Source organism: Chenopodium quinoa, unplaced genomic scaffold, assembly GCF_001683475.1.
Source record: "Chenopodium quinoa cultivar QQ74 unplaced genomic scaffold, ASM168347v1, whole genome shotgun sequence".
In the NCBI taxonomy this organism is placed as follows: Eukaryota; Viridiplantae; Streptophyta; class Magnoliopsida; order Caryophyllales; family Amaranthaceae; genus Chenopodium; species Chenopodium quinoa.
The window spans coordinates 5,565,665-5,593,585 of NW_018742309.1; the positions used below are offsets into that span (position 1 = coordinate 5,565,665).

General features: G+C 38.5%; 1 protein-coding gene across 1 annotated transcript; it reads left to right on the forward strand.

The window, feature by feature from the left end:
- The first annotated feature begins 21,423 nt into the window (after window positions 1–21,423).
- LOC110688604 (transmembrane protein 41 homolog) lies at window positions 21,424–26,995 on the forward strand. The gene is made up of 5 exons (XM_021865370.1): window positions 21,424–21,736; window positions 24,402–24,669; window positions 25,713–25,949; window positions 26,034–26,251; window positions 26,449–26,995. Exons 2-5 carry the CDS (start codon window positions 24,421–24,423, stop codon window positions 26,720–26,722), a joined length of 978 nt encoding a protein of 325 aa, XP_021721062.1. The 5' UTR covers window positions 21,424–21,736; window positions 24,402–24,420; the 3' UTR covers window positions 26,723–26,995.
- The last annotated feature ends 926 nt before the right edge of the window (window positions 26,996–27,921 follow it).

Genomic DNA, 27,921 nt, shown 5'->3' on the forward strand with positions numbered 1-27,921 from the left:
AAACACACATTTCTTGGGATTGAGCATGACATGGTACCGCCTGAGTGTGGTGAATGATTTTCGGAGGTCAGCCAGATGGTCCATCTGAAGCTTGGACTTTACAATCATATCATCTATGTATGCCTCGACATTCCTTCCAATTTGGTCAAAGAAGACCCTGTTTATCATTCTTTGGAATGTGGCCAGGGCGTTCTTCTGACCAAACGGCATGACCGTGTAGCAATACAACCTTTGATCAGTGACGAAGGCCGTCTTCTCCTGATCTTTCTTCCACAAAGGAATTTGATGGAAGCCAGAGTAGGCGTCCATGAAGCTCATTAAAGCGTGGCCGGCTGTTGAGTCGACCAGGCAGTCAATCTTAGGCAATGGATAGCTATCCTTGGGGCACGCCTTGTTCAAATCAGTGTAGCCCACACACATTCGCCAGGTACCATTCAGCTTATTTACTAACACAACGTTTGCAACCCAGTCTAGGAAATAACATTGCCGAATGAACCCTACATCAAGCAACTTTTTAACCTCGGCGGCGACCGCCTGGCTTCTTTCTTCACCATGGTTTCGTTTCTTTTGCCGGACCGACTTCTTTTTTGGATCTACAGCTAGTTTATGCACTGCCAAGTCTGGACTGATGCATGACATCTCATGTACATCAAATGCAAAGATATCCTTGAATTCCTTTAAGAGTTGGTGAAAATCTTCACCCAGTACCGCAAGAGCAGTCGTCCCAACTTTAACTGTTCGGTCAGGACGTGAGTCGTCCAGGACGACATCCGTATGCTCACCATCCGGCTAAGGGCGGAATTCGTCTGACCGCTCCCCTGCCAGTGATTGCTATCTTTTTTCTTTTTTCTCGACCCCCAGTTGGGTGGCTTTTCTTTTCTTGGCGCCTGCTGCTTGGGCAGGCGCATCCTCCTTGAACTTGTTCAAGGTCATTGTTCTCTCCACTTAGGCCAGCAGCCGCTACAGTGGGTTTAATATCAGAGAGGTAACACTCTCGTGCCATTTTTTGATCTCCCCTTAGAGAGCCGACTGTTCCATCATCCCTCTCAAATTTGAGCAGCATGAGAGAGGGAATAATGACAGCTTTAGAGTTGTTCAGGGTGGGTCGTCCCAAGATCATATTGTAGGCCGAGAGTTCTTCAACAACTAAGAACCAAACCACCATGTGGCGGCCCTCCCCCTTCTCACCCAGATGGATGGGTAGGTCCACCCGTCCCACTGGGTGTACAACACTTCCTCCAAACCCTACTAAAGGGTGAGATATCGGGTGTATGCAATCGATTTGTACTTGAGCTTTTCCAAGAACTTGTTGCTGATGAGATCAGAGGAACTGCCGGTATCTATGAGGATCCGGCCGACTCTTTGGTTGGCCACTTTACATTCAATGACAATGGGGTCGTCATGCGGCCCCCTAACACCTCCCTGATCCTCTTCTGTGATGACAATTTCTGGGAATGAACTCTTGGCGGTTCGTCCTTGGTGAACGGAATTAACATCTAACCGCCTGATGTTGTCTTTGTTGCCCCTGATAGTGGGGCCGCCTCCTGAGAAGCTGCCTGCTATAGTGTAGACAGTAGCGTCGTTAGTATCTGAATTGTTGGCCGGTCGATGATTCTTCTTGGTCGACTGCTTTTGTTTTAGAGGAGCCTTCCCCTTGGACTTCTTGACATAGGAGTCAAGATCACCTTTTTCAGCCAGGCGGTCCAGGTAGCGCATGAGACTAATACACTCATTGGTTTCATGACCAATGTCCTCATGAAAATTACAGAATTTCTTTTGGTTCCGATTACTCGCAGAAACTTTCATGGGGGGCGGCTTCTCAATGGTCATCCGGCCTTGGATTTCGTTGAGGATAGCTTGGCTATCCTTATTGAACTCATACTTCGGGGAGTATGGTTTAAACTCTTTTTTCTTTTTCTGGGACGGCTGATTAGAGGAGTCGGCCGCCCAGACTTCTTTTCTCTTCTTCTCATCTTTATTGGCCGACTGCTTTGGTCGGCTCTCTTTTTTGTCGAACTTTCTTCCATCCGACTGCTTCCCAGTATTACACAAGTCAGTCGCCTGTATGTAGGCTTCCGCCTCAATTAATGCTTCTTGGAGAGTAGCGACTCTCTTTCGGACTAGGTCAAACTTGAAGGTCGACCCATCCTTTAGACCTATGAAGAAGTCAGTATAGGCTACCTCATCCGGCAACCCTTGTATCTGGATTCTCATCAGGTTAAACCGCATGATGTAGGAACGAAGTCCCTCCTTTTCTCCCTGCTGTATAGTCCCTAGGTCAAGGGTCGTCTTCTTAGCAGGGATATTCATGGCGAATTTGGAGGTGAACAAGTAGGCGAGGGTCTTGAAACTATTCACACAACCAGTCGGTAGGTTATCGAACCACTGTTGTGCAATGCCCTTCAAAGTAGTTGGGAAGCACTTGCACCATGTGGGATCATCCAACCCTTGGAGGTACATAAGGTTGGTGAACGCCATTAGATGATCCTCTAGGTTAGTAGTGCCATCATAGGCGCCTATTAATACATTCTTCACTTTGGCCGGCTGGGCGGCCTCTATAATTTCCTTGGAGAAGGCGGACGGTTGTTCTCCAAGTCTTAGAAACCGTAGTTGCCAGTCTAAAGGTTGGACGTTTCTTGTCGCCTGTCCTCCAAATAGAGGAGGCTGCAAGAAAAATTGTTGTTGCGGCACGTATGGCTGGCGTGGCTCATGCGGAGCCGACTGGTCTTTATGGGATCCGGACCGACGGGAGGTGCCGCCTGTCTGGCTCTCATAATTTGATTGTGAATACCTCATGGAGGTATTTCGCAAACTGTCTTGAAAATCTGAAGTAGAGGCCGACTCCGACAGTCAGTCGTTCTTCTTCTGCTCTAGCAACAATCGAGCATTTGAGTAAGTTTTCTTTGATCCATCTGCCTGAACATGACGGATGGGCTTTCTCTTTCCTGGTGAAGGAAAATGATACTTTGTTAGTTCGATCACAGGCGGCTCCCACTTCCTAGACTTAGGATAAGGAGTCGCCTCTCGACCCTATACAGGTTTCTTCCTCCCAGAGTGAGAAGGACTTCTAGCCGACTGCTCCTTGGACGGAGCAGGCGTCTTCTTATTGATGAGATCATGAATCTCCCCTTTGAAGCCATTCATGAAAATCATGAGTTCATTTCTGGTAATGGGAGCAGATCCATCGGCCGCCTGTTGGTGATCAAGCGGCTGGTCGGTAGGTTTACTAGAGCCAGCCTGGAAATCCTTTCATTCCTTCTTTTCAAAGGAACGAGTTCGTCGGGCTCGTAAGGTCCCGTCTAGGGCCGTATGAGTCTCAACCTCGACCTCATTGTCAGTGTTCTGGTCACTATAGACCTGAGGGTCGTCCATAGGACGCCTCTCGCTCTTATTCGATACAGACTGTGATTCCACCTCGAAAGTACTCTCCCCACAGACGGCGCCAAAATGTTTCGGGGTTTTTTGATGTCCTGCGGGAGAGTTACAATTTCGGGACTGGTCTCCTTGCGCCTGTACCTGCAAAATAACGGAGACTCCTTGTGGTGGGAGTTCCGCCTCCGACGGTCAAGTTAGTACTTGTTTGAGGAGTAATAAGTGCGGAAAAGTAAAGGTTGGGAGATCTGGTTCCTCTAGGGGAGGAGTGATCAGTGTGTTTAGGTTCTCTAGGTGAGAGTAATTAATTGCTGAATCCTCTTTAATGAGGATTAATGAGGGTATTTATATGCCTTGGGATGTGTGCCAGTCCTAGGTTTAGGTCAACCTAGGGCTAATTGGGCTTCCACAAGACTTTGGGCCTAGGTGGCCGGTTTTCCCATTTGGCATGGGGGAGGCCACTGTCGTGGCATAAGAGGTCCAAGGTGGAATAGTCAACACTTGACACATGGCAGGCTCCAATTGGTCCATGTGACGGACACTTGGCAGAGCCTGAATGGTCCATTTGTCAGATGGTGATTGGTAGGGAAAAATCCCCTAATCAATGAGTACGACATTTCACCCTGCCCCAGATGGGAAAACTGAGAGAACCATTCAAACCCTGGAAGACATGTTGAGGGCTTGTTTTATAGATTGCCAAGGGGGATGGGAATATAGCTTGGACTTGATTGAATTTTCCTATAATAATAGCTACCATGCAAGCATTGGTATGCCTCCATTTGAGGCATTATATGGAAGGAAGTGTCGTAGTCCGATCTGTTGGAACAACATAAGTGAAACAATGATTTTAGGGCCTCAAATGATCGAGGATACAGTTAAGCAGGTAAGGGAGATTCAATCTAAGATTCAAGCGGCGCAAGATCGCCAAAAGAGCTACGCAGACTTGAAGCATAGAGAGGAGTAATTTGAGGTCGGTGACAAAGTATTTTTAAAGGTGTTACCAATGAAAGGTGTAATGAGATTTGGAAAGAAAGGAAAGCTTAGCCCAAAGTATATTGGTCCATATGAAGTATTTCAATGGATAGGCAAAGTAGCTTATAGGTTGGCCTTACCTATGGAGCTAAGTAAAGTGCATGATGTATTTCGTGTATCTCAGTTAAGAAGGTATATCCCCGATAAGTCACATGTGCTACAACCCGAAACCATTGAGTTAGAACAAAGCTTAACTTATGAGGAAAGACTTGTCAAGATCCTTGACAGTAAAGTGCTTAGTACACGCAATAAGGAAGTTAAGATTGTTAAATTGCTATGGTCTAACCAAGAGTATGAAGAAGCAACTTGGGAAGCTGAGGATGAGATGAAAAAGAAATATCCCGAGTTGTTTAAGGTATGGTGAGTTACGGGGACGTAACTTGATTTCAGTAAGGGGGGGTAGAATGTGGTAGAATTTCGCGCTTTATCCCTATATTTTTCAGGTATTTTTGTGCTTTTTGCACATTTTTGACGGTTATTTCGAGTAATTTTGATTTCAAAGAGACATTAAAGACAAAAGTACGACAAAAGAGTATAACAATATTATACAAAGTGAGGAAAAATTTTGAACTTTGTAACCCAAGTTTCGGGACGAAATTTCATTTAAGGGGGGTAGACTATAATACCACGTATTTTTATACGTATTTTAACTTAAATAAGTATTTATTAAAGTATATAAATAATTCGAAATGAATTATTTATGGTGTTTCATTAATTTTAAAAGAATTATTTTAATTAAAAGTTTATTTTTAATTATTTAACAATCTTGAAAATATTTTATTTCATGATTTGGAAACTTTGGGGCATATTATTTTATAAAAGGTAAATTTTAAAGTCAATGGTATTTAAGGAAAGTCAAAATACTAGTTTGAATAGGAAAAAGATCATTAAGGGTAGCAAAAGAATTTTAAGTAGGAGGGTTATTGAGAGAGGGTATAAATACCCATCACATGAGCAAAATAAAACTTTGCCCAAGGTAGAGAATACCCAAAAATAAACTCTCTCTCTCTCTCCTCTTATGTTTTTTTCCCCTTCCCCTTTATTTTTATTTTGTTTCATCACCACGACCCACACACACCACCACCGGCCACCACCACACACCACCGGCCGGTCACCGCAACCACCAGCGAACACGCCACCAGCCGCAGCAACACCGGCGGGCGCAGCAGCAGCGGGCCCAACCGTGTGTCGTGGTTGTTGGTGTACGAACAAAAAGAAAATTATTCTTTTTGGTTTTAATCCTAATCTAGCCTTGATCTAATTATTGTTTTTGGGTTACGTGATGATTTTTATGATGTTTGATTTTAAGTATGGTGTATATAAATTTTCAGATTTGGTTTTGAATTAAAAAGCCCCAAATTATAAACCCTAGGTTTCTAAGTTTATGTATATTGATGGAAATTATTTATGGGTGATTTAAATTATTGAAATAAATGTTTTAAAACACAATTACAGCAATTTTAGATGATCTAATAAAGCTGGAATTTTTATATATAAGCCATAATTATGTTTCTTGAAAGGATTTCTAATTACCCATTAATGGGAATAAAAGTAAGGGTTTTAAATTAAATTTTAGCTTGTTTTAGAGGGTTTATAAGTGATTTAAAGAGTGCATATATTGCTGGAAATTTGTGTGGAATAGGTATTAATGCCTCTTTGTAATTTTGGTTGGTGGGAGGTTTCCAAGGGAGTGACTTTATTTAGTCGTGGCGATTTTGAGATCATATTCAAGGTACGTTCGCGTAATTGGTAATTATTTGAATATGTAGAAGCATGCTGGGTTTTGACAAATTAATTCCAAGTAGTATCATGACAGGTGTTGGTTGAAAATTTATTGATTGGATTGATGTTGGTAAATGCTTTTTGATGTATAAATTATTTATGATGAATTGGTGATTGAAATTAATTATGTTGGCAAGTTGATTATGAACCACACTTTTTTTATTGGCATGATAGAGAGCATGTTTAATTAAACTAAATGTTTAATTTAGTTTGGAATATGAAAAAGAATTTTTATTATGGTTCATATAATTTTTATTGATGCTATAAGCATGAGGAAGGAGCTATTTAAGTGTCTATGTACACGAGGATTAAATTATATTTTGGTGCCTAAGTGCACTTAAGGTGGTTTAAACACCGAGGGATAGGATTTGTGGTGCTTTATGCGCTTAAGGTGTTATTTAACACCGAGGTAGTTTAAAAGGATTCAACATTTAATTTATGTGGTCACTAATTATTCAAGAATTAAATTGGTATGTTTGATTGCTTGAATGAATTATGATGTTTGATTGTGTTATGGTTTGAGAGTCATCACCAAGTGTTAATATGTAAAGCAATGTAAAGTGAAAGAGATTACGCACCAAAACTCTTGGAACGTATATACCTTGAGTATGAATATATGGCGAGAGTTATGCGATTTTATATTTGACCAAAACTTAAAATGGGAGTACAGGATGCTGTATATTCCTTTTTTTTATTATGCGCAGGGATTCTACCACTTATGAGTGGTTCTTTTATACTGGCACGGTTAGCTCCCGTGTTAGTACCCCTTTATTTGAGCAGGTTAGGGGGAAACTCGTTCGATGCATAATGAAAATTAAATGGACATTGGTATTTGTCTAGTTAAGTGTTGAATGTCTTGTATGCTTGTTTACAAGTGCAACAAGGTAAGTTGTGTTGATAGGATGAAAGCATGTTAGTGTGTTTTATTACGCTTATGTACTCAACATTGCTGATTGTGTGTTGTATGTTTGTTTGACCTTGTCTTTACCTTGTCCCTACGACAACCCATTTCTAATGGCGAGTAGTGGGGACAAGTAGAGAGAAGTTTTTCAGGTGATGAAACATTTTCATGATGGGCATGAGTGAAGAGCGAATCATTCTTAGTTCTCATAGGAATATGATGTGTTTTATTTACTTTGAATATTATTTATGTTATTATGCTCATGAGACTAACGTAAATGTTTTCAGTGTTGTTTGGTTTTAAGGGGTTATAATGGTTCCAAGTTGTAGGTTTGAATTTGTTGACTTTACTTTCGTTTGGTTTTAACTTGTTTTGAATGGTTTAAAATAAAGTTTTCCGCTGTATGTCTTTCATATTTGCCTTAGTCGTTTTCACGGTGGCGGTAATGTCTTAGATTTTCCTATTTCGTATTTTAAAAAGGGGAAAAAAGGTATTTTAAAGAAAAAGAATTTCTAGGGTGTTACAGAGAGGCTCTGCCCTCTCTCTAGAATTTTTATGTGCTTTTCCACCGCCCACGTTTTGCCTCTTTCTTCTTGCTTTCTTTCTTTCCTTCTCATGGAAATAAATCTACAATTTTTCTCGTCTCCTTTGCCATGGTAGTTGTTGGCCTCTTCCTCACGCCACCTCTCCTTGTTCTTTTTCCCTTTCCCTTAAAAGGGTTTAGACAAAAGTTTTTTTAGATCTTTTGCTTCAATAGGATTAGATCTATGAAATTTCATAATCTTGCTTCGGTTCTCATTATCACCACCGGTGTTTCCGTCGTGCCGCCCATTGTACGATTTAAGTCGGGCACGACAGTTGCCGCTTGCTGCATGCATTTGCTTATAGTACCGTGAAGCTTGATTCTCGCCTTGCCGCCGAACTTGGTTGTGGTTGCCTCGGTCAACAGGGGTCATATTTGGTGGTTTAGATTTGATTTACATTTGATTTAATTTGAGAATATAATATGTGAATTAGGGTTCTTGGTGAGTAGAAATTGGGGAAATTAGGTTTTTGCGATTTTGTGCGATTTGGGCCGGGTAAATTGAATGGAATTATTCAAATTAGAGTTAATTAATTGGTTGTTTTCCATGTATTCGCAATACTGTTGCGAATTGAATTGAACCATGTCCAATTCATCCTATGAATAAGCTCGTCCTTTTCCTCTCAAATGCTATTGTGGAATCCCCTAAAGTGTAGAGACTTCATGGACCAGCACCAATCCAGGAAGAAGGTTTGTTGCCTGTAAGTTTTATGATGCCTTTATTGGTAGGCGTTGATGTAAGTATTTTGAATGGATTGATGAAGAGATTGTGGAATGGCAAAGGGTCATTAATAAGTTTATTTTATATTTTTATATACTACCTCCATTACATGTTAAGTGCAACAAAGGGGTATGCACATTTCCCAAGAAAAAAAATGGAAAGGGTGATTAAATAAGATAAGTGCATGTGATTAGGTTGAGGAGAGAGAAAAATAGGGCTTGTTTTTTTTTTGGTTTACTTATAAAAAGTTTACCAAAAAAAATTGGGGGAAAAGTTTTCCCGCCCCACGTTTCACAAAAATTTCAAATTGAATTTGAAAAGTTTAAAATTCTCTTCTTTTTTCCCAAAAGACAACCCCCTTTATAAAGAGGCAGCCCCTTCCCCTCATTATTCCATTACATAACATTAGTCACCATGAGTTAAACTCCATTACAGACCAAGTTTTTTTTTTCCAAAAATAAACATAAAAAAAAACACCTACATCAGCATTCAAGCTCAGCTTCATCAGCATCCAAAAAACAACTTCAGATTCCTTCTGCTTTGTCGAACAAATCTGAAAACAAAAAACATAACCAGAAAAAAGACAAAACGAATGGAAGAGGCCATTGATGATGAATATTGGGGTATTGAACAATTAAATGTCAAACGATGAAGAAAATCAAGAGTATGATGATATGGAAACATATGAAGAAGAAATAAATCACGGGCATCATATAATAAACAAGAAACAATTAACTCTCGAGCAAAAGAGGGGCATTGTTGATCATCTTTTAGCAATGCTAAAGGATGATGACAACTTACCTCGTGGCGCCCAATAAAAATTAGCAGCCAAGTTTCATGTTCACAGATCAACAATCAACCAAGTTTTCAAGGACATGATGAAACAAAGACAAAATGGAGAGCTAATTGATGTCAGGACAAAGAAATTGGGGAGGACAGGTCCAAAACGAAGAGAATGGTCAGATAAAGTCTTACAGTCAGTCTCACCAAGGTTGAGGACAATCGAAAGAAGGTACATGGCTGCTTTGGGAAATTCACATGTCACACTGCATAGGCTGATTCAACAAGGCAAATTAACGCCACATACAAGCAACAATCATCCAGCTCTCACTGCAGATCACAAGATTGCAAAGATGAATTGGGTTTTATCCCATATCATCCCTGCAAAGATGAAAAATGGTTTTATTTAAACCTAGAGACAAGGAAGTTTTACCTTTGTCCAGAAGAAGATCCATACAGATGTCAACAAAGTAAAAGGTTCAAAGTGAAAGGAATGTTCATGGGACTTATTGGCAGAGTACTTCAAGATCAACAAGGCATAATAATTCATGATGGGAAGTATGGAATTTGCCCATTTGTGTACCAGCAACTGGCTAAAAGAAGTAGCCAGAACAGGCAAGCAGAAATATTGGAAACAAAAGCACATTAAAGTGTCACAAAAGAGATCATCAGGGACATGCTTTTGAACAAGGTTATTCCAACTATTCTTGAGAAGTGGCCAAGATAATTAGGGAGGAATGTGTACATTCAAGGACAATGCCAAGCCACACAAATTACCAACTGATGTAGAGTTTGTAGCAGCAGCAACCCAAAATGGCCTCAACATTTAAATGGTATATCAACCAACCCAATTAATGTGTTAGATTTAGATCTATTTAGGTCAATTCAGTCACTTCAATGTAAGATTTTCCAACTAATTTGTCTAAGTTAATTAAGGAAGTTTAGGATGCATACAATGAGTTTGACCCTATTGTGAACAGAAACAGTTGGCTGAATTTACAAAAAATAATGCTTAAGATTCTAAAGCATAAAAGGGGAAACAACTTCAAACCTCCACACATGGAAAAAGAAGGGTTAGAAAATGCAGGTATTTTGCCCAGAAATGTTGCAGTGGACAAGGAAATTCTGGATGAGGCAGTGCAGTACCTTAATAAAAGGTTCAGGCCCTCAAATTAACCAAATCAAGCAAATACAGAACAAGAAGGAGGGAATGAGGTGGATGCAGATTGAACGAAAGCTACCAACACAACTGGAGATTGCCATTTTTTACCACATTTTGTGCATGTAATTGTTGTAGGGTCTTACAATGTGGTTATGTGTTTATGCTCTTTTGTATGTAAATTTAAGTACAGGCAAGGCAATCAAGTGACAATGAAGTTGTACCAATTGTTGATTGCCACATTTAACCACATTTTGTGAATGTAATTAGTGTAGGGCCCCTTGACAAAATAGTTATGTGGTTATGCCATCTTTTGTGTGTAATCAAACTGAAGGCATGTAAGCAATCAAGAAGGGACTCTTTGTTTTGTAATCAATTTAATTGTTTTTTTTTAAATGGTTTCCATCAAAAGGTATTTTTTTCAGTTAATGATGCATGGTTTGTTACCTCAACATCAAATTAAACACAATTTGATGGAGCAAAGTCAAACACATGTACCATACTTGTCAATTGAGTCCCTTCATCATTAGGAAGTCCAGACTACTAAACCTGATCTCTCAACTAATTATCACTGAGATCAATTAAGGAGTCAAACTAATCAACCAAATTAAGACCGATATGCATTACTAGGACCTCCCCCATTCAATGACACACATGCATATAAGCCATCATTCATCATTCATCAACCAACTTCTCCAACTTTGTTCACTAGGGGACTCAGTAAACCCAAAAGCACAAGAGTACAAGGTACTCAATTCAGGCAAGAGTATCACAGTAACATGAACTTAAATCACCAAGAAAAGGGACAGAATTCAACAAGAATAGGTACTGAAATCAACCAGAAAAGGCAATCATATTCACAATATGAACATGATCTAAAATAACATGATCTCAACTCAGTCAGAATATGCAGTCATATATTCACAATAGGATCATGAACTAAAATCAACCAAGATAGGGACTCGAATCAACATGATCTCAACATGAACAAGAACTCATATAAGGTAGAATAGGGAGTAAATCAACATGATCTCATCACAATATAATCCGGACAAAACATGATCTCATTGTAGTAATAAAACTCACGTAAAACATGTAATGAAGAATATAACAACCAGAGTAGGGACTCAAGCAACAAGAGAACTCAAAAAATCAGAAGTAGAAATTAAATTAGGGTGAGGAAAATTGTACGCTGCCCATTCACTCAGAGGGGTGAAATTTTCGATCAAGTACTTCATAAACCCGAGGTATGCTGGATCAGTTTGGTCCTCATCAACCACAATCCCAGATCTGATCCTTTTGTTTCCATCTTTTGCTTCTTCAAAGTGAAGATAATTTTGGTTGGGGGATTTATCATTGTATAACCCCGGAACTCTTCCACACCAGAACCATCCTCCCCTTTTTCCACTCCATTTCCCTTCTCTTTTCCCCTCCATTTCCCCCTATCTTAGTTTCCTTCCCCTTTCCCCGTTGTTTTCCCCCTCCATTTCCACTTGAACCTCCCTTCTTCCCGTTTCCCCTTTCATCTTCATCACAAATTTTCACCCCCTTCCCTCTAAGCCTCCTCATAATCATTGCTCTGCCTAATTTTGGTGGTTTAAAGGTGGGACTTGTCGGTTTCACAATTAGTACGCTAAAATGGCAGTCTCTTGGAAATCCACCACCTTTTCCTCCCCTTTTGCCTCCTGAACAGAATTAAGGGCCCTTCCCAGACATTCGAATGAAAAATCAGACAAAACCTCCTTGGCTCACCTGATTTGTAAAATTCAAGAGGCAAAGGTAAATCATCCTCAAGCGAGCTGATAAGCTCATCAAGAACATCAAGTCCTACCTCATTAGTACTGGCAAAATAGACATCGTTTAATAGGGTCAAATTAGCCATTTTTAGGGACTCGAGTGTAGATCTGAGAAAATTCTCAAACTTTGAAGAGAATCAGAGATGACAATCGTCCAGATTTGAACGGACGAACTACTCAAAAAGTGCGAAAATGATGAAAGATTTGATCTGGAGGAGAGAGATGGATGGAATAGAGAGAAAGAGGGGCATGTGGTTCATATGAACTGGGGTTAGGGTTTCTGGGATTTGGAGATGAATGATGAATGATGAAGCTGGGAGATGATTTAATGAGGATTGATTGAATTGAATGTGGGTAGTTGGGAGGGAGGTGTTTTAATTTTTTCTGGAGTCATTTGATTAATTAACTTAGGTTTGGAATATAATCAATTTTGTTTAATTCTGTTAAGTGTCTTTTAAAAAAATAAAGTAAGGGCAGAATTGTAATTTCAGCAAAAAAATTTACTATATTAGGAAATAATAAGTTTGTTGCACATAACTTGTAACAGCGGTAATATATATTTATTCCCCGTCCCGCGGTCATATTTGTGCTTATTTGAGCTATGCGGGGATAAATTTATTACTAATATACGTTTTCTAGTGCTTTTGTAGAGTTGATATTATTTTGTAGGAATTTGCAGAACTACGATAAATCCCGAGCTTATTAAACCACTACGAAACATTAAAGTCGGATCGTGTTTTATGACCAGATATTAGAAGCCCAAGGCCGAGCTAGATGAATTTGGTTCGGTGATTAAGGGCTCGATTAAGTGCGTAGGCTACGAAGGTCCAAGTTACTAGCATGAGTTCAAACAAGTATGACATACCAAATCTATTCACTATTACTAAAACAAATAGTAGCTGACATAATCACTGTCCACATGTCACTCTCATAATAATTTTTTTCCCGCCTAAATGCAAGGATTATGTCATCTTTTTTTTTTTGTTTTTTTTGTGGAACTACCACATTTAACAATTTTGAAATTTCAATATTAGAAGCTTGTACATTATAACTACAACCTATATGTATTAGGCGACGTTGAACAGGTATTATAATTTTAATGAAAATCTAAAATTTTAAAATTACAAATATATTTATACAATGTGCATAATTCTTATTTATATTTATCCATTTTTTTAAAAAAATGTACAAATTACAAAAATAGATTTTATATAAACCGTGCATCGCAGGGTTCTTACCTAGTTTATTATAATTGACGAATTAGTGAACAAAAGAGATAATTAGGGCCTATAATTAATGGCCCAAGATTGCAAATCAATGGAGCATCTTAATAGTTAATACCTACACCCTAGTGTAGGTAGTACTACCTACACCCCTACCGTAAATATATATACTAGATATTTAAAAAAAAAATTCTCTTTTCATAAACTTCCTTCATCATCTTTATTTTCTCTCTCCAAAGACCACAAATCTTATTCTCTCTCTAAACTTTCAAAGACCACAATTCTTCATTTACTCTCTCCTCAAACAACCATGTATTTGTCGTGCTACTTCAAAAAAATTGCAAACCGATTGAAATTCAATTTGCCATTGTTGTCAACGTCGCTGAAATCTTTTCACATTTGTCGTCGGAATCATCTCGCCGGAAATATTTGCCTTTTTCAATTTTTTCTCTAGATCTAAAAAATATTGGTAAGAGTTTGTGATTTCTATTTTTTTTTTCTTTTTATGTGAAAGTAATATAAAAATGGTTGGATTATGTTAGACTTTGGAATTCTCTAGTTTTGTGTGGAATTAATTTATGGTGTGTTCTTAAATTATAAAATTATTAGACTCAAAAAGTTTAAATTTATTTACAATTTTTGTAATTATCTAGATCAATTGAGTTATTTTGTAGGATGACTTAGAATTTAATTTTTTCTTTATGATAAAATGATCATTCTCGTTTTGATAGATTTTCAATCTCGTTTTGATAAATGTTCATTCTCGTTTTGATAAATGTTCATTTTCGTGGCTAGCCTTTCTCTTCTTGCCGGCTGCTATGGCAGCAGACGCGGCCTCCTTGACTTGGTCAAGGTCATTAGTTTCTCCACTGGGGCAGGATGCGACCACAGTGGGTTTGACATCAAAGAGATAACACTCCCTGGCCATCTTTTAGTTTCCCCGAAGGGAGCCGACTGTTCCATCATCCTTCTCAAACTTGAGGAGCATAAGAGAAGGAATGATAACAACCTTGGATTCATTTAAGGTGGGTCGCCCCAAAATCATGTTATAGGCCGTCAGCTCTTCAACAACTAAGAACCGGACCACCATGTGGCGTCCCTCCCCTTTTTCGCCCAAACGAATGGGTAGGTCTATTCGTCGTACCAGATGTACCACGTCACCCCCAAATCCCACTAAGGGATGAGAGACCAGGTGCATGCTCTCGAGCATGTACCTGAGCTTGGCCAGGCACTTATGACTGATGAGATCAGACGAACCCCCCGTGTCAATGAGGATTCGGCCAACTCTTTGGTTGGCCACTTTGCATTCGATGACAATAGGGTCATCATGCGGCCTCCTGACTTTGCCCCTGTCATCCTCAGTAATTAGAACTTTAGGAAAGGAGTCCTTGGACACTTGCCCCTCGTCGACCGAGTTGACGTCGAGCCGTCTGATGTAGTCCTTGTTACCCCGGATCATTGGGCCGCCTCCAGCAAAGCAACCTGCTATTGTATGGATCGGTTCTTCATCAGTGTCCGAACTATTAGCATAGTGAGGCTTCTTCTTAGACGACTGCCCATTGCAAGGTAACCTTGGACCTCAAAATATAAGACTTGAGAACTCCTTTATCAGTGATAACTTTTTATTTGGCATGATTTTAGGGTACTTTTGAACCTTGTTTTCATTATTAATCGGCATCAAAGTTCATTATTTATCCTATTTTTATGCAAATTTTGTACTATCCATGGTTCACGGGTTGTTTGTGTTTTTAATGTAATGTAGCTATTTTTAGCACTATGGATGTGATCAAACATGAGTGAGCAAGGATTGGAGCAAGCTTGGTTGATAGAGCCATGGAGAAAGAAGGAGGAGTGCCTTAAAGGGATATGAAAAGCTTTTGGAGAATCTTGAAAGGTTGTTTGCGTAAGCGTCAACTTCAACTGACCATAACTTTTGATCTACTCAACCTTATAAAACGATTCAAATTGGAGATTAAAGTTCGTCTCAAGAGCTTTCCAACGATTGGTCACAAGTCCATTTTCGACAAGAAACGAAGAAGTTACAGCCTCCCAAAGTTAAGCTGTCTAAACAGGGCATTCTGCATCTTGCACGCCTGTGCAAGGCTGCACGTCCGTGCCAAAATCTGCACGTCCGTGCAGACCTGCTCGATTCTTGGGAGTAGCTTCTGCCTCCTTTCAAACCTTTCTGCACGTCCGTGCTGCGCCTTGGACGTCCGTGCTGCGCCTTGGACATCCGTGCCAAATCTAGCATGCCCGTGTAGACCTGCAATTGAACTCTTTCCTCGGTTTTTCCGTCCTTTTTATTTGGGGGGTCTTATAAATACCCCCTTTGAGCTCATTTGTACAGGGCAGCAAGGTTTTTAGAGCTTTCTCTTAGTTTTGCAATCCTAGAACATTAAATTCTCAAAGCATTAGTTAGATTCTAATTATTAGCTTGGAAATATTCAAATTCAACCATTTTAGAAGACAAGTTCCACCATTGTTGCTCACTTTGAAGCTTCATAGTAACTATTTCTTACTCTTCTCTTCCATTACTCTCTATTTTGTTGTTAATTACTTGCTTAATTCTTGCATGCTTAGATTGTTAATTAGCTTAATCTTTAGTTTGAACTTGTTCATGAATTGCTTGAAATCTCTATTTGCTTTAACCTCCATGGATTGTGAGTAGTCTAATTTCTAGGGTTTGGGTAAAACCCTCAATGTAGTCACTAATAAATAGTTGCATGTGCTAATTTGGTTGTTGTGGGATGTTGATTAGTTGAGCTTAAGTGGTTTAATTGCTTAGTTCTTGTATATGGCCATTGCTTGAACTATTTATCCAAGCTTTCTCAACGAAGGATCGAGATATGAACTTGAGTTAGCTCCCTTATGCTTGATTGACCCGAAATGCCACGAGAATAGGAATTTCCGGTCAAGGGAATATTTATGTCATCGTGATTATGCTTTAACACTTGTTTTATGCTTTGTAACCACGAGAGTAGGTTGTATTCATGATTCAAGTAATCCCTCTGGCTTGAGAGAGTAGTTGGGTGCCTTGGATGACTTCCCCTAATTTATCCCATTAATTTACCTTGATTGTTGCATGTTAATCGCGATTTGTAATGAAGTTGAGTGGTATAACCCGAGCCCTAGATTCCTCTAAATATTGTTAATCTCCTCTTAGTTTTAGTTGAATCGAATTAGTAGAAGTTACTCAAAACGAACCCAATTTCGACTTCATTTAGCTTATTTAAACGGTAGTACTCGGTGATTAATTCAACGCCTCTCTTGGGTTCGACCCTTTCTTACCCTTGCGATTAGTTAGTGAGACCAAGATAGGATTTATCTTTGGTAGGCTTGACGATGGCCTATCAATCAGCAAGACGGTCCAACAGCCGCTTGAGACTAAAGAATTCGTTGGTGTCATGGCCAATATCCTCATGGTAGTGGAAATATTTATTTTTGTTCCGATTTTTGGCGGAACCTTTCATAGCAGCCGACTTGTTAATGGAGACCCGATCCTTAATCTCCATGAGGATGGAGTGACAGTCTTTATTGAATTCGTACTTTAGGGAGTACTTTATTGTTTCTCTCTTTTTCTTCTGGGACGGGTGTTCAGAAGTATCAGCCACCCAGACTTCTTTTCTTTTCTTTTCTACTTTCTTAGCCGGTTGTAATGACCGGCTCTCTCTTTTGTCAGACCTCTTTAAGTCCAACTGTTTGCTGATGTTGCAGAATTCGGTCACCTGTATATAGGCGTCCGCCTCCATCAGCGCCTCTTGGAGGGTAGCAAACCTTTTCCTGACAAGGTTGAACTTAAAGGCCGACCCGTCCTTCAGACCTTTCAAAAAGTCTGCATAGGCCACCTCATCAGACAGTCCTTGAATCTGAGTTTTCATCAGGTTGAACCGCCTGATATACGAGCGTAGCCCTTCTTTCTCACCCTGCTCTATAGCTCCCAAGTCAAGACTTGTTTTCTTTGTAGGGATATTCATTGAGAAGTTTGACGCAAACAAATATGCAAGCGTCTTGAAGTTATTGATGCATCCGACTGGTAGGTTGCCAAACCGTTGCTGGGCGACGCCCTTCAATGTGGTCGGGAAGCATATACACCATGCGGCATCATCCAACCCTTGAAGATACATAAGGTTGGTGTATGCCATCAGGTGGTCTTCAGGGTTGGTGGTACCATCATAGGCTCCTACCAACACATTTTTCACCTTGGTCGGCTGTACGACCTTAGTTATTTCCTTAGAGAGTGTAGAGGGTTGTTCTCCAAGTCTTAGCAGTCGAAGCTGCCAATCCAAAGGTTGGACATTATGTGCCGTCGGCCCCCCGAAGAAGGTCGGCTGCATGTAAGGCTGCCCATACGGCATGTACGGCTGTTGAGGCGTATACGGGGCTGCATGGAGCATCTGAGGACTAGAGTGAGCGGACATGCCGCTTATCTGGTTCTCTCGGTTTGATTGTGAATACCTCATTGAGGTATTCTGAAAGCTTTCTTGCAAGTTCGACATTAAAGCCGACTCCGACAGTTGTATCTTCTTCTTTTGTTGGATTAACATCCGGGCATCAGAATAAGTTTTCTTTGAACCATTCGGTTGTACATGCCGGATGGCCTTCCTCTTCCCTGGCTCAGGGAAACGAAGTCTGGCCAAATTTATCAAGAGCTTCAGTCCCTCCCTTGATTTAGGGTAAAGAGTGGCCTCTCGATCTTTGACTGGCTTATTCCTCCCAGAATGAGAGAGCTTTTTGGCCGACTATTCCTTGGTAGGGACAGCCGTCCGTTTATCGATCATGTCCTTAATCTCCCCTTTGAAACTTGTCATGAGGGTCATGAGCTCGTTTCTGGTGATGGGGACGGAGCCTTCGGCCGCTTGGGGTTGACCAGTAGAATGGCCGACTGGTTCACTAGGGCCCGCCTGTTCGCAATTCCGATCCCTCCTTTCGATGGGACGGATGCGCTGAGTTCTTAGGGACCCGTCAGGGGTCGTGTGTGAGTCGACCTCATAGTCGTCATCTGTATCCTAGTCTGTATAGACCTGGACTTCGACCATAGGCAGTTTCTCATTAAGAGGCGGTACAGGTTCTTGTGAAGTCATCTTAGAAGTACTCTCCCCACAGACGACGCCAAATGTTTCAGGGTTTTTTGGATGTCCTGCGGGAGAGTTACAACACCAAGACTGAGTTCTGGACGCCTGTACCTGCAAAAAAACGGAGACTCCTGTGGGTGGGAGTTCCGCCTCCGACGATCAAGTTAGAACGTGTTCGGAAGTAAAGATGCGGAAAGTAAAGGGGATCAGGCTCCTCTCAGAGGGGTCCTCTCGGAGGGGGAGTGATCACCCAACTGTCTGAGACAGTCTCAATATTCGAGCCTTAGCTCTCGAAGAGTGCAATTAATGCTGGGTTTGATGCGCAACCATCAATATACACGTGTGTTTCGAAATTTCTGAATGATGTTCCTCGGAGTGAACATCTCCCTTTTATAGGGTCTTAAAATGTGTGCCCAGTACTAGGTTTTCAAAAACCTAAGACTGACTGGGCTTGCCTAGGTAGTTGGGCCATTAAAGACCACTTTCCTGGTTTGTAATCTGCCACACGTGGCCTGATTGGTCCACCTTGGACCTCTCACGAGGTGACACGTGGCGGGCTTTAGTTGGTCCACGTGGATGACATGTGGTAGAGCTACATTGGTCCACGTGGCAGGGAAAAATCCCCTCATCAAATCTCATAATAAAAGACTTGGGATTCGACATTTCTCGAGCTTGTTCGCACGCTCATGCCAAACAAGCAATGACACTATATAATTATTAGATGTTACGAAAGACAACTAGACAAGGAGATGTGTAATGAAACAAATGAATCATCATGAGTTGAATCATTTCAAGTGTGTTGTACTAAATTTTTTTCATTGAGGACAACTTGAATAAGTAAGAAGTATTAGTATGTGAATGCCAAGAAGACCAAGTCATCACATTTTAGTTCAAGGAACCAAGTCCATGTTTGATCTCATGGATTTTTCTCATGAGTGGGGAAATATATTAGGGTGTAACTATTACATTTGATCATCCTAATGCAACGGTTTTCAATGTGCCGTTGCATTAGCTTTAATTTGGTCGTTGTATTTGATAAAAAATATAGTATTTTTAAAAATTGATTGCACTGTTATTTTGATGCAATATTGTAAGACTGGAATGAAATGTATGGTAGTATGGAATGAATTTGCTAGTCAATATTTGTTGAATTTAGAGGAACATAAACCGAGGAAATAGATAATGCAAGAGACATACATTAGTTAAAAAAAACACTTAACTTGAAGGGAATTTAATCTAACTCTCAATTAATTGGCCAACGACTTTATTACAAATTATTAGTAGCTTGATTTCTCTACAAACTCATGCTTGACCAAGCTGACACCGGTCTAGTCCAACACATACTTAGCTTATCCTAGCTAACATGAATGTTTTAGGGTAAAGTAGAGTGTCATTCTTCCATAAGAAGTTAAGTTTGACACAACTTTTAATTCGCTGCAATCTTATGGTTTATGTTGGAATTAACTTAGGGTAAAGTGGATCCATTTTTTCATAATAAGTTCTTATGAAGGAAAATATTTGCATTGCACCCATAATAATAGTTGCTAATTTTCTTACTATTACTCAAAAGTAATACTTCTCCCTCCACTCAACAAGACAAAATCAGTGCAATTGAGATTAATCAATATTACCATAATAAAACTAAAATTAGATAATAATTAAAAGGAAAAATTAAAAAGAATAATCCCACTTTTGACACATCTTCTCAAAATAATCTCACCTTTGTGTATTCCAGAAATAATCCCACCTTTATACCCATATTCTCAAAACAAGCCTTTTACCTGTTAATGAAATTGGTAACTTGTTTAGAAGGTTTTTTGCCACGTGTCGTTTTCTAATTGGTTTCTGTTATTTTTTTTTAAAAAACAAAGAAATAAACAAAAAAAATTAAATCCTTAGCTTCTTCTTCCTTACCCTTCCGGAGCCCCCTCCCTCGCCGGACCCAGCTCCCCGCCGACCAGCCGGACCCAGCTGCCCTCCTTGATTCCCTCCCCTTCCCCGTTCCCCCTTCCACTTCCTCTTCCCCCTTCCCGTCCCCCTTCCACTTCCACTGCCGCTAAGAAACTCCGCCGCCCAATTGGCGCCATTGATCGAGTTCTAGGCCGGATAAAGGTCTGATTCCCTTCGCTTTTGGGCCCAGACACCACACCTGAATGAGGTTTCCGATTCAAGTAGGTTTCGATTTGGAGGTTAAGAGGGGACTTGGGGTGGGGATTGGACATGGCAGCCCCTTCCCCAAAAATTGAAATTGGAGGTGAATCACCGAAAATTGTCAAATTCCCCCATTGAAATGCTCGGAAAACAGAGCAACGATCCATGGAAAAACAACAAAGACGAAAAAAAAATGGCATTGAAAATTGAGAATTGGTTACGAAACGCGGTTGTTGTTTTGAAACCTCGGAGCTTGACCGAAACGGAATCAATGGCGGTTGAGATCTCATCTTTTCAATCTCTCTCCGCACTGCTGTAATGGCGATTGAGATTAGGTAAGGGATAGGGATGGTGGCTTTTCAAGAGTGTTGTGAGATTTGGGTGGGCGTGGCTCAGGTGGCCATCTAAGTTGGTCAATTTGGTGGTGATGGTGGGAAGTTGGTCAGTTTAGTGGTGATGGATGGTCATGGTGGTTGAATGAAAGGGGTGAGGTAGAAAAAGAAGATTAAAAAAAATATTAAAAAAAAAATTAACCTGTAAAACAGGTTGAAGGTAAAAAAGCTTGTTTTGAGAATATGAGGTACTAAAGTGGGAATATTTTTAAAATACACAAAGGTAAAAAATATGTCAAAAATGGAATTATTCTTTTCAATTTTTCGAAATTAAAATCCTTTCTAATGACACTACATCAACTCAATAACTTGAGTCATATCCCATGCACCTAATTAACTCTACCAAGCTTTCCACCCAAAACCTTGCATTTTATTAAAAGAAAAGTAAACTATAAGTGTGAACAAGAATCGAACCCAAGTTGTTCCCCAAAATTTTCAACATTAGTAACATTGAAAAATGAAAATTCAAAAGATTTTTTATATGACGTGTAACAACATTCGTTCTCCCCCACACGCATGGGAACAGTCAGTCAAGTACCGTTGGCACGCCTAAGCTGCTTAAGCTAACTAATTAATCTTTGCTTTCCTTCTATTCTTCCTCTATTTTTTCGATTCTTCTACTCCAAAACCACCTTCTTCTTCCTCTAAATTTCATCAATTTCACTAACTCAACAACTATTTTTCCGATCAACTAAGTGAACTTCGAGCTCTAACTACCGATTTCTTTGCCGGAATTTTCGGGGCATCACTAATTTTTTGTGGGTTATTTTTGGTAAAGATTCCCTCTTACCATTTCTTGCACGTTTTATTAATTATTATTGATATCACCTAATTAATACTTAATACTACTATTGTTTATTTAAGATGTGCAAGAAATTTGAACCCAAGTTGCTGTTATTATTTATATTTGATTTGTATATTTTTATATGTTGGATTTTGGGTATTTTGGGTTTTTTGGATACCCTTTTTGATTAAATTTATTGTGGGTTGGATCTTTTGTGATGTTTGGTTGTTGTTAGATTTAAAAAAATTTCCCTCTAATGATGTAATTGTAGCCGTTAAGGATTTTGTTTAATTTTATTGGTTAAAATAGTTGCTGTTTAGTTTGTAGTATGTTGTGATTGATGTTATTCGGCTCATTTTTTTAGCTATTTTTAGAAATTTCTTTGAAACGGAAGTGAGGGGTTATAATATTGAGTTTAATTAGTGAAGATTTATATTTAGTTAAAGGTTTTTGGATTTGGATAATTGTTTACAGTAGTTGTCCAACTTGATATCAGTTGATGTATGTGAATGGGAAATTAACTGGATGCCTAATCGTGGTATTTTTATGGGACGATCGAAACAACCTGAGAAGAGGTTTTAGGAAATTGGAATGATCGCGGTTGGGGTGTGTGTGGGGAAATTACTTTTATGTTTCATAAGGGCAATAATGTAATACATTATGAGACACAACCTCTTGGCTGATGACTCCTTGCATCTGAATATTTGAACTTATGCATTCTCTCTATTGATCTGTCATTGAATATCCATTGAAGACTCATAGTTGTGTCGGTCATTGGTATAGTGGAAAGTGCGTGTTTTGGTTGATATATAGCAGATATTGAATCTAAATGGAAAGCCATGATTGGCTATGACTACTAACTCAGTACCATGATTGATCTTTGTATAATCTAAATTTATTCTATTGGTAGGTATTATTAGCATGTGAAAATGATTTGGAAATTATTTATAAAGATCTCTTCATTCTCTTGTATGGCAAGTCAAATGAGGCATAAAATCCCGAGCAGTTACAAGTTGGGTGGTCTTTAAAACGTGAATATTAATTGATACAGTAACAGATTTCTGTAGCTAGTTTCTTTCAAGGTATCTACTAAAATGTGATTCTGACATTAATAGAAAGAATTATGGTGGATTTAAGAGGGTTACTAGTAAAGACTCTATAGAGAAGTTGTTTTAATTATATTGCACGATTGAGTCTAATTAGGGGTATGATAGATTTAGTCAGACCTACATGCTGGTATAATCAAACTTGTTGAAGTCTCGCTTTAGTTTAATAGTCATACTATGTTACCCGCACTCAGGATGCTTAGACACTTCATCTTAGTTCAAAATCATAAAAAAAAATAAAAAAATAGCCGAGTCGGACACGTGGACACGTACCTATGTCGGACATGGGTATCTGAGTCCAGGTAACATACTCATAACCCAACATTGAAAAATTGGAAAGAAGCTTAGTCCACCATCGCAGTTCAGTCATAACAATGTATTTGGTTTTAAAATAGCAACACTCAACTTATAAGTAGTAGAATTTGTAGTTGGTGAAACACGGAGTCTTTAGTCAGTTTATATAACACTTAGAACGTATTTGAAATTGACTTTATCTCCATATTCTGGAGGGTGTATCCATATCTAGGTTTTCTATCCTTATAATTTGGTCTGATTTTCTTGTCCGGTCTCATTTGATTCTAACATGATCAAGTAATAAGAATAAAGTGAGAAGAACAAAACCAAAATCTTTCCTACTTCTACCCTTTGTACTGTGTTGTTTCTTCTCCTTGTAGCTGCTATTTCAACTATCGATTTATCATGTGTTCTCCTTATCAATAATTCATAAATAACTACAGTGTTCTGCTTCTTTAGCTCGACAAGAACATTTCCAATGCCTTAATCCTAAAAGGATAGGATTGGCTTGTATTGTGCAAGCTGAGTTGTTGAATGTAAATAGATGTAAAATAAGTGGCTTAAGAGTGATCTTATATTGTTTTGGGTTGTAGAATATTCTTGACGATGAATAGCTTTAACTAAGCTTGATAGGAGAAAGTCCTTTAAGGTTTTGCATTATTACCTGCTTTGCTTTGCATACCCATCCTTCAGTTTTATGTGTGGCACACCCCTTCCTCTTGACCCAGTCAGTGGGTATTACCTCAGGCATACCCTTGTTATATTTGTACTCATGGACTTTCTTTTTTAGCTGCTGTTTTCATTTCTTGTCTAATAGGTTTCCGTGTAGATGCTGTTCTCTTCAGGTTCTTCATTTTTTTTTTCTTTGTTCTTTTCCTTTTTTTGATTAAGTGCTTTGATTGGTTGGATGGAATTTCATTCTTCTTATCCCCAATTGTCTCCAATACCCTTTTGTCGTTGGTTGGACTGCCAAAGTAGATGGAGTTGCAGCTTTAGATATTGAGAAGTGAGAGCCTTAATCTTCTAGTTCTACTTGGTGCATAGTGTCCAACTTGGGTTATTGCGGGAGTTATCTGTGATTTTGTTGATCTTTGAGTCAAATTGTTTACTTGTGCTTTTCTGTAACTTTAATTTTGGTGGTAAGGGGTGCATGATTGGGGAAGTTAAGTGGGAAAAAATCTTGTAATTAATTATTGAATTTATATTGTTATGATCTCTTTTTATGCTTACATGACATGTTTACATTTGGACAGATCTTGAGATCTCATTGAGATGCCAAACTCGTTGGAGTTAGCTAAGCATGAGACAGATGTCGGACCTGCTATAAGAGAAGACAGTGAATATGTAAGTCTGGTGACATCTGATTTAACTAAGAGGACTGAAGCTGGGGCCTTACATTCCCAAGCTGAAGTCAGATCGAAGTCCTTCACCTGGTGGATCAAAGCCTTGATATTATTCAGTACTTCTGTAGCATGTGTTCTTGTGTTATTGAAATGGGGAGTTCCTTTTGTTTTTGAGAAGGTATGTCCTGTTTGTTTTTTTTCAATTTTTCCCTAAAACTGTGCGTTTTTGTTCTCTTTTCTTTTAAATTGATTTATGTTTATTTTTGGCGTAAAGTACATGAGAATCAAGGATCATAAAGTATTTTATAATGACCTACCCATCCCAAAAAGTTGTTTTCTCTTTGCAAATGTAAAAGTAGAACAGATTGCGGGTGAGACTTGAGAGCATTTATTGCTGCACTTTTTATTAATTGCCAACATTTGCCACCCATGCACATAAAAGTTAACATGTGTGTGGAATCATGATTTTATAGAAATGAAAAAGGAATAGTTTGAAGTATTACCCAACCAGAAATGCCTTGAAATTCATGAAATCAATGCCAGGAAAGAATTACAGGAGCTACACACCAATTAAATACATAAATAAAAACATCACATCATGTAGGTTTACCCCTTCCTCCCCCTCCACCCCATTCTTCAACATACAAGGACCTTGATTGTTGCTTCTCTTACACTTTGCATATATTTAGTTAATTGTATCTGAAATAGTAAATACTCTCCTAATTATGAGTTTATGACTTTTAGTTGCTTTAAAAATGGATGCAAGGCAAAACTTAATCCTACCGTAATGATATTAAATTCTATCAAAATCTTACCTGCAAATTTTAATTTATAAATCCTTTAATGCTCTTGATAATGGAGATTATCATGAGCAGATCCTCGGAAATTGTCATTTTGACATGCATACATTACATCAAATCTCTGAGTGAATTCTGTTTGTCTAATAAGTTACCTGAATGACAAAGTTTAGCATATTCCAGGTATTGTTGTCTTAAGATATCACAACCTATGACATACAAATAAATATGAGATCCCATATGATGGTGAATGATCACAAGAGTGTACCTCGCTAGAGTTCTTACGTTATTAGTAATTTAAATTAAAAGGCGTTGTCTCAAAACAGAAAGTCATAAATCTTTTAGCACTGTCTTTGGCTTAGTGTTCTTTGTTTGTTTAACCAGAATTCACTTGCCTCATGTTTTGGCATCTATTATTGTGCAGGTTCTTCTACCAATGATGCAATGGGAAGCCACTGCCTTTGGTCGTCCAGTACTTGCTTTGGTGCTTGTTGGTTCTTTGGCAATATTCCCTGTACTTTTGATCCCTTCCGGACCTTCCATGTGGCTAGCAGGCATGATCTTTGGTTATGGTCTAGGCTTTGTGATAATCATGGTTGGAACAACTGTTGGGATGATTCTTCCATATGCAATTGGATTGCTGTTCCGGGATAGAATCCATGTAAGATGCTGAGAACTCATTATTTTGATAAATTATTGGTCACTTCTCTTTCTTGATCATTAATCATTTATCATTTGTTACTAGCAATGGTTAAATAGATGGCCAGATAAGGCTGCTATGCTGCGATTGGCTGCAGAAGGCAGTTGGTTTCATCAGTTTCGTGTGGTCGCAATCTTTAGGGTTTCACCATTTCCCTATACTATATTCAACTATGCTATTGTGGTAACAAATATGAGATTTTGGCCATATCTGTGGGGATCAATTGCTGGAATGGTGCCAGAAGCTTTTATATACATATACAGGTGAGTTACTGTTTATATAATCGACCATACTCATTCTTTATTTTAAAGTGCGAAAGAGAGGACAAACAAGAAAATGCCTTAGCTTGTTCTGATTGTAAAAGGCGCCATTCTCTTTTTAGTGCTTTTATCTTGGTTCATGCAGCAGTTAAATGATTGAATGCTGGTCTGTATATTGATCAACAAAATAATAATTGCAGTGGCCGATTGATAAGGACATTTGCTGATGTCAAGTACGGGAATCATCATCTAACATGGGTGGAGATTGTGTACAATATAATCTCCCTCGTCGTTACTATACTCACCATTGTTGCTTTCACTATGTATGCAAAGAGAGCCTTAGATGAACTTAAGATGGCAGATGCCAAGGGAGATCGAGAAGGAGGTTCGTCAACCCATGATTTCCGGATACAAATGGACAGTCTCCCTCTCGAGAGACCCAGGCATCAAGATTTGACATCTTACAATTCTTAATGTAGGCAGCAAGATAAGTTTAGCGCTGTAAATAAGGAGTTGCTATATGGGTATAATTTTGGGTACAAGGGGATGAAATGTTTGTATATCACATAATGTATCATCATACGCACATTGTTAACGTGGGAAAACGCGTCTGATCTTATTCTCTGTATTAGTTAGAGTGCTTTTTTTTATTTTTTTTATTTTTTATTTTGGGACCTGTTGATTTAACATCATGGTGTATACTAATTTTATAATCCAATTTTTCATTACTAGTCTTTTTTCTACAAATTTTTACCTACATTCCTACGTAGGTAGTTCTACCTGCACCTTTTCTGTCATAAATTCATAATGACGTCATCTTAGAGTTTTTCGGATTTGAATCACATATAAAATGTTCATTTACATATATATAAATGTTCAATTTTGTATCATATAATGTTCAATCTTGTTAATACGACATGTTATAGTCAATTTAGTATATTTTTTTCCCCATTTTTATTTCTAGCCAATTTTTCTTATTGATTTGTCTAATTATTTAGTTAAACTTATAGGCTTTGTTTGAAAATATATTTTTCAATGTAAAATAAAATTAATTTAATTATAATTATAATATCATTTTAAATTGATACATACTCACTTTTTTTAAGTATAATAGGGAACTCTTCTAACTTTTTCAATGTACACATGCTTAATTTTAAAAGCAATAAATTAAATACACATCATTTTCTTCCAAAAAAACAATACACATATCATATATGTGTGTGTGGGCGCGCGCGTGTGTGTACAATGTGTCTTACAAAATGATTATCGTTTTTTAATTTAATACATTTGATATAAATAAAAAGTATATAGAATTATTGTCCTTGTCATACGGTTGTACAACTTGTACCCCTTCTACTCTTATGATTTTAGTGCGGTCTCCTTCATACATATCTTTTTCTCAATATATACATAATTGTCTTCAACTTTTTTTTTTTTTTTGTTTTTTATTATTCATTGTCCTGTGTAATAAGAGATCAAAATATTTTAAAGGAAAATGTTAGTAACAATCAAAATACACTATAAATAAAATATGATAATTAAATCTTTTACAAAAATAAATTTGATTACATTGCCAGAAAATGAACATAGTTCTGAGAATGAACAAATATTAATATTTAAATGAACATCTTTCAACGAAAAATGAACATATACCAAAATCCAAATGAACATCT

Excerpts from the sequence above, each read along its gene's own strand:
- LOC110688604 (XM_021865370.1), top strand. The coding sequence starts at position 24,421 with ATGCCAAACTCGTTGGAGTTAGCTAAGCATGAGACAGATGTCGGACCT. Across the intron at positions 24,670-25,712 it reads TTCCTTTTGTTTTTGAGAAG|GTTCTTCTACCAATGATGCA; the intron begins GTATGTCCTGTT and ends ATTATTGTGCAG. Across the intron at positions 26,252-26,448 it reads GCTTTTATATACATATACAG|TGGCCGATTGATAAGGACAT; the intron begins GTGAGTTACTGT and ends TAATAATTGCAG.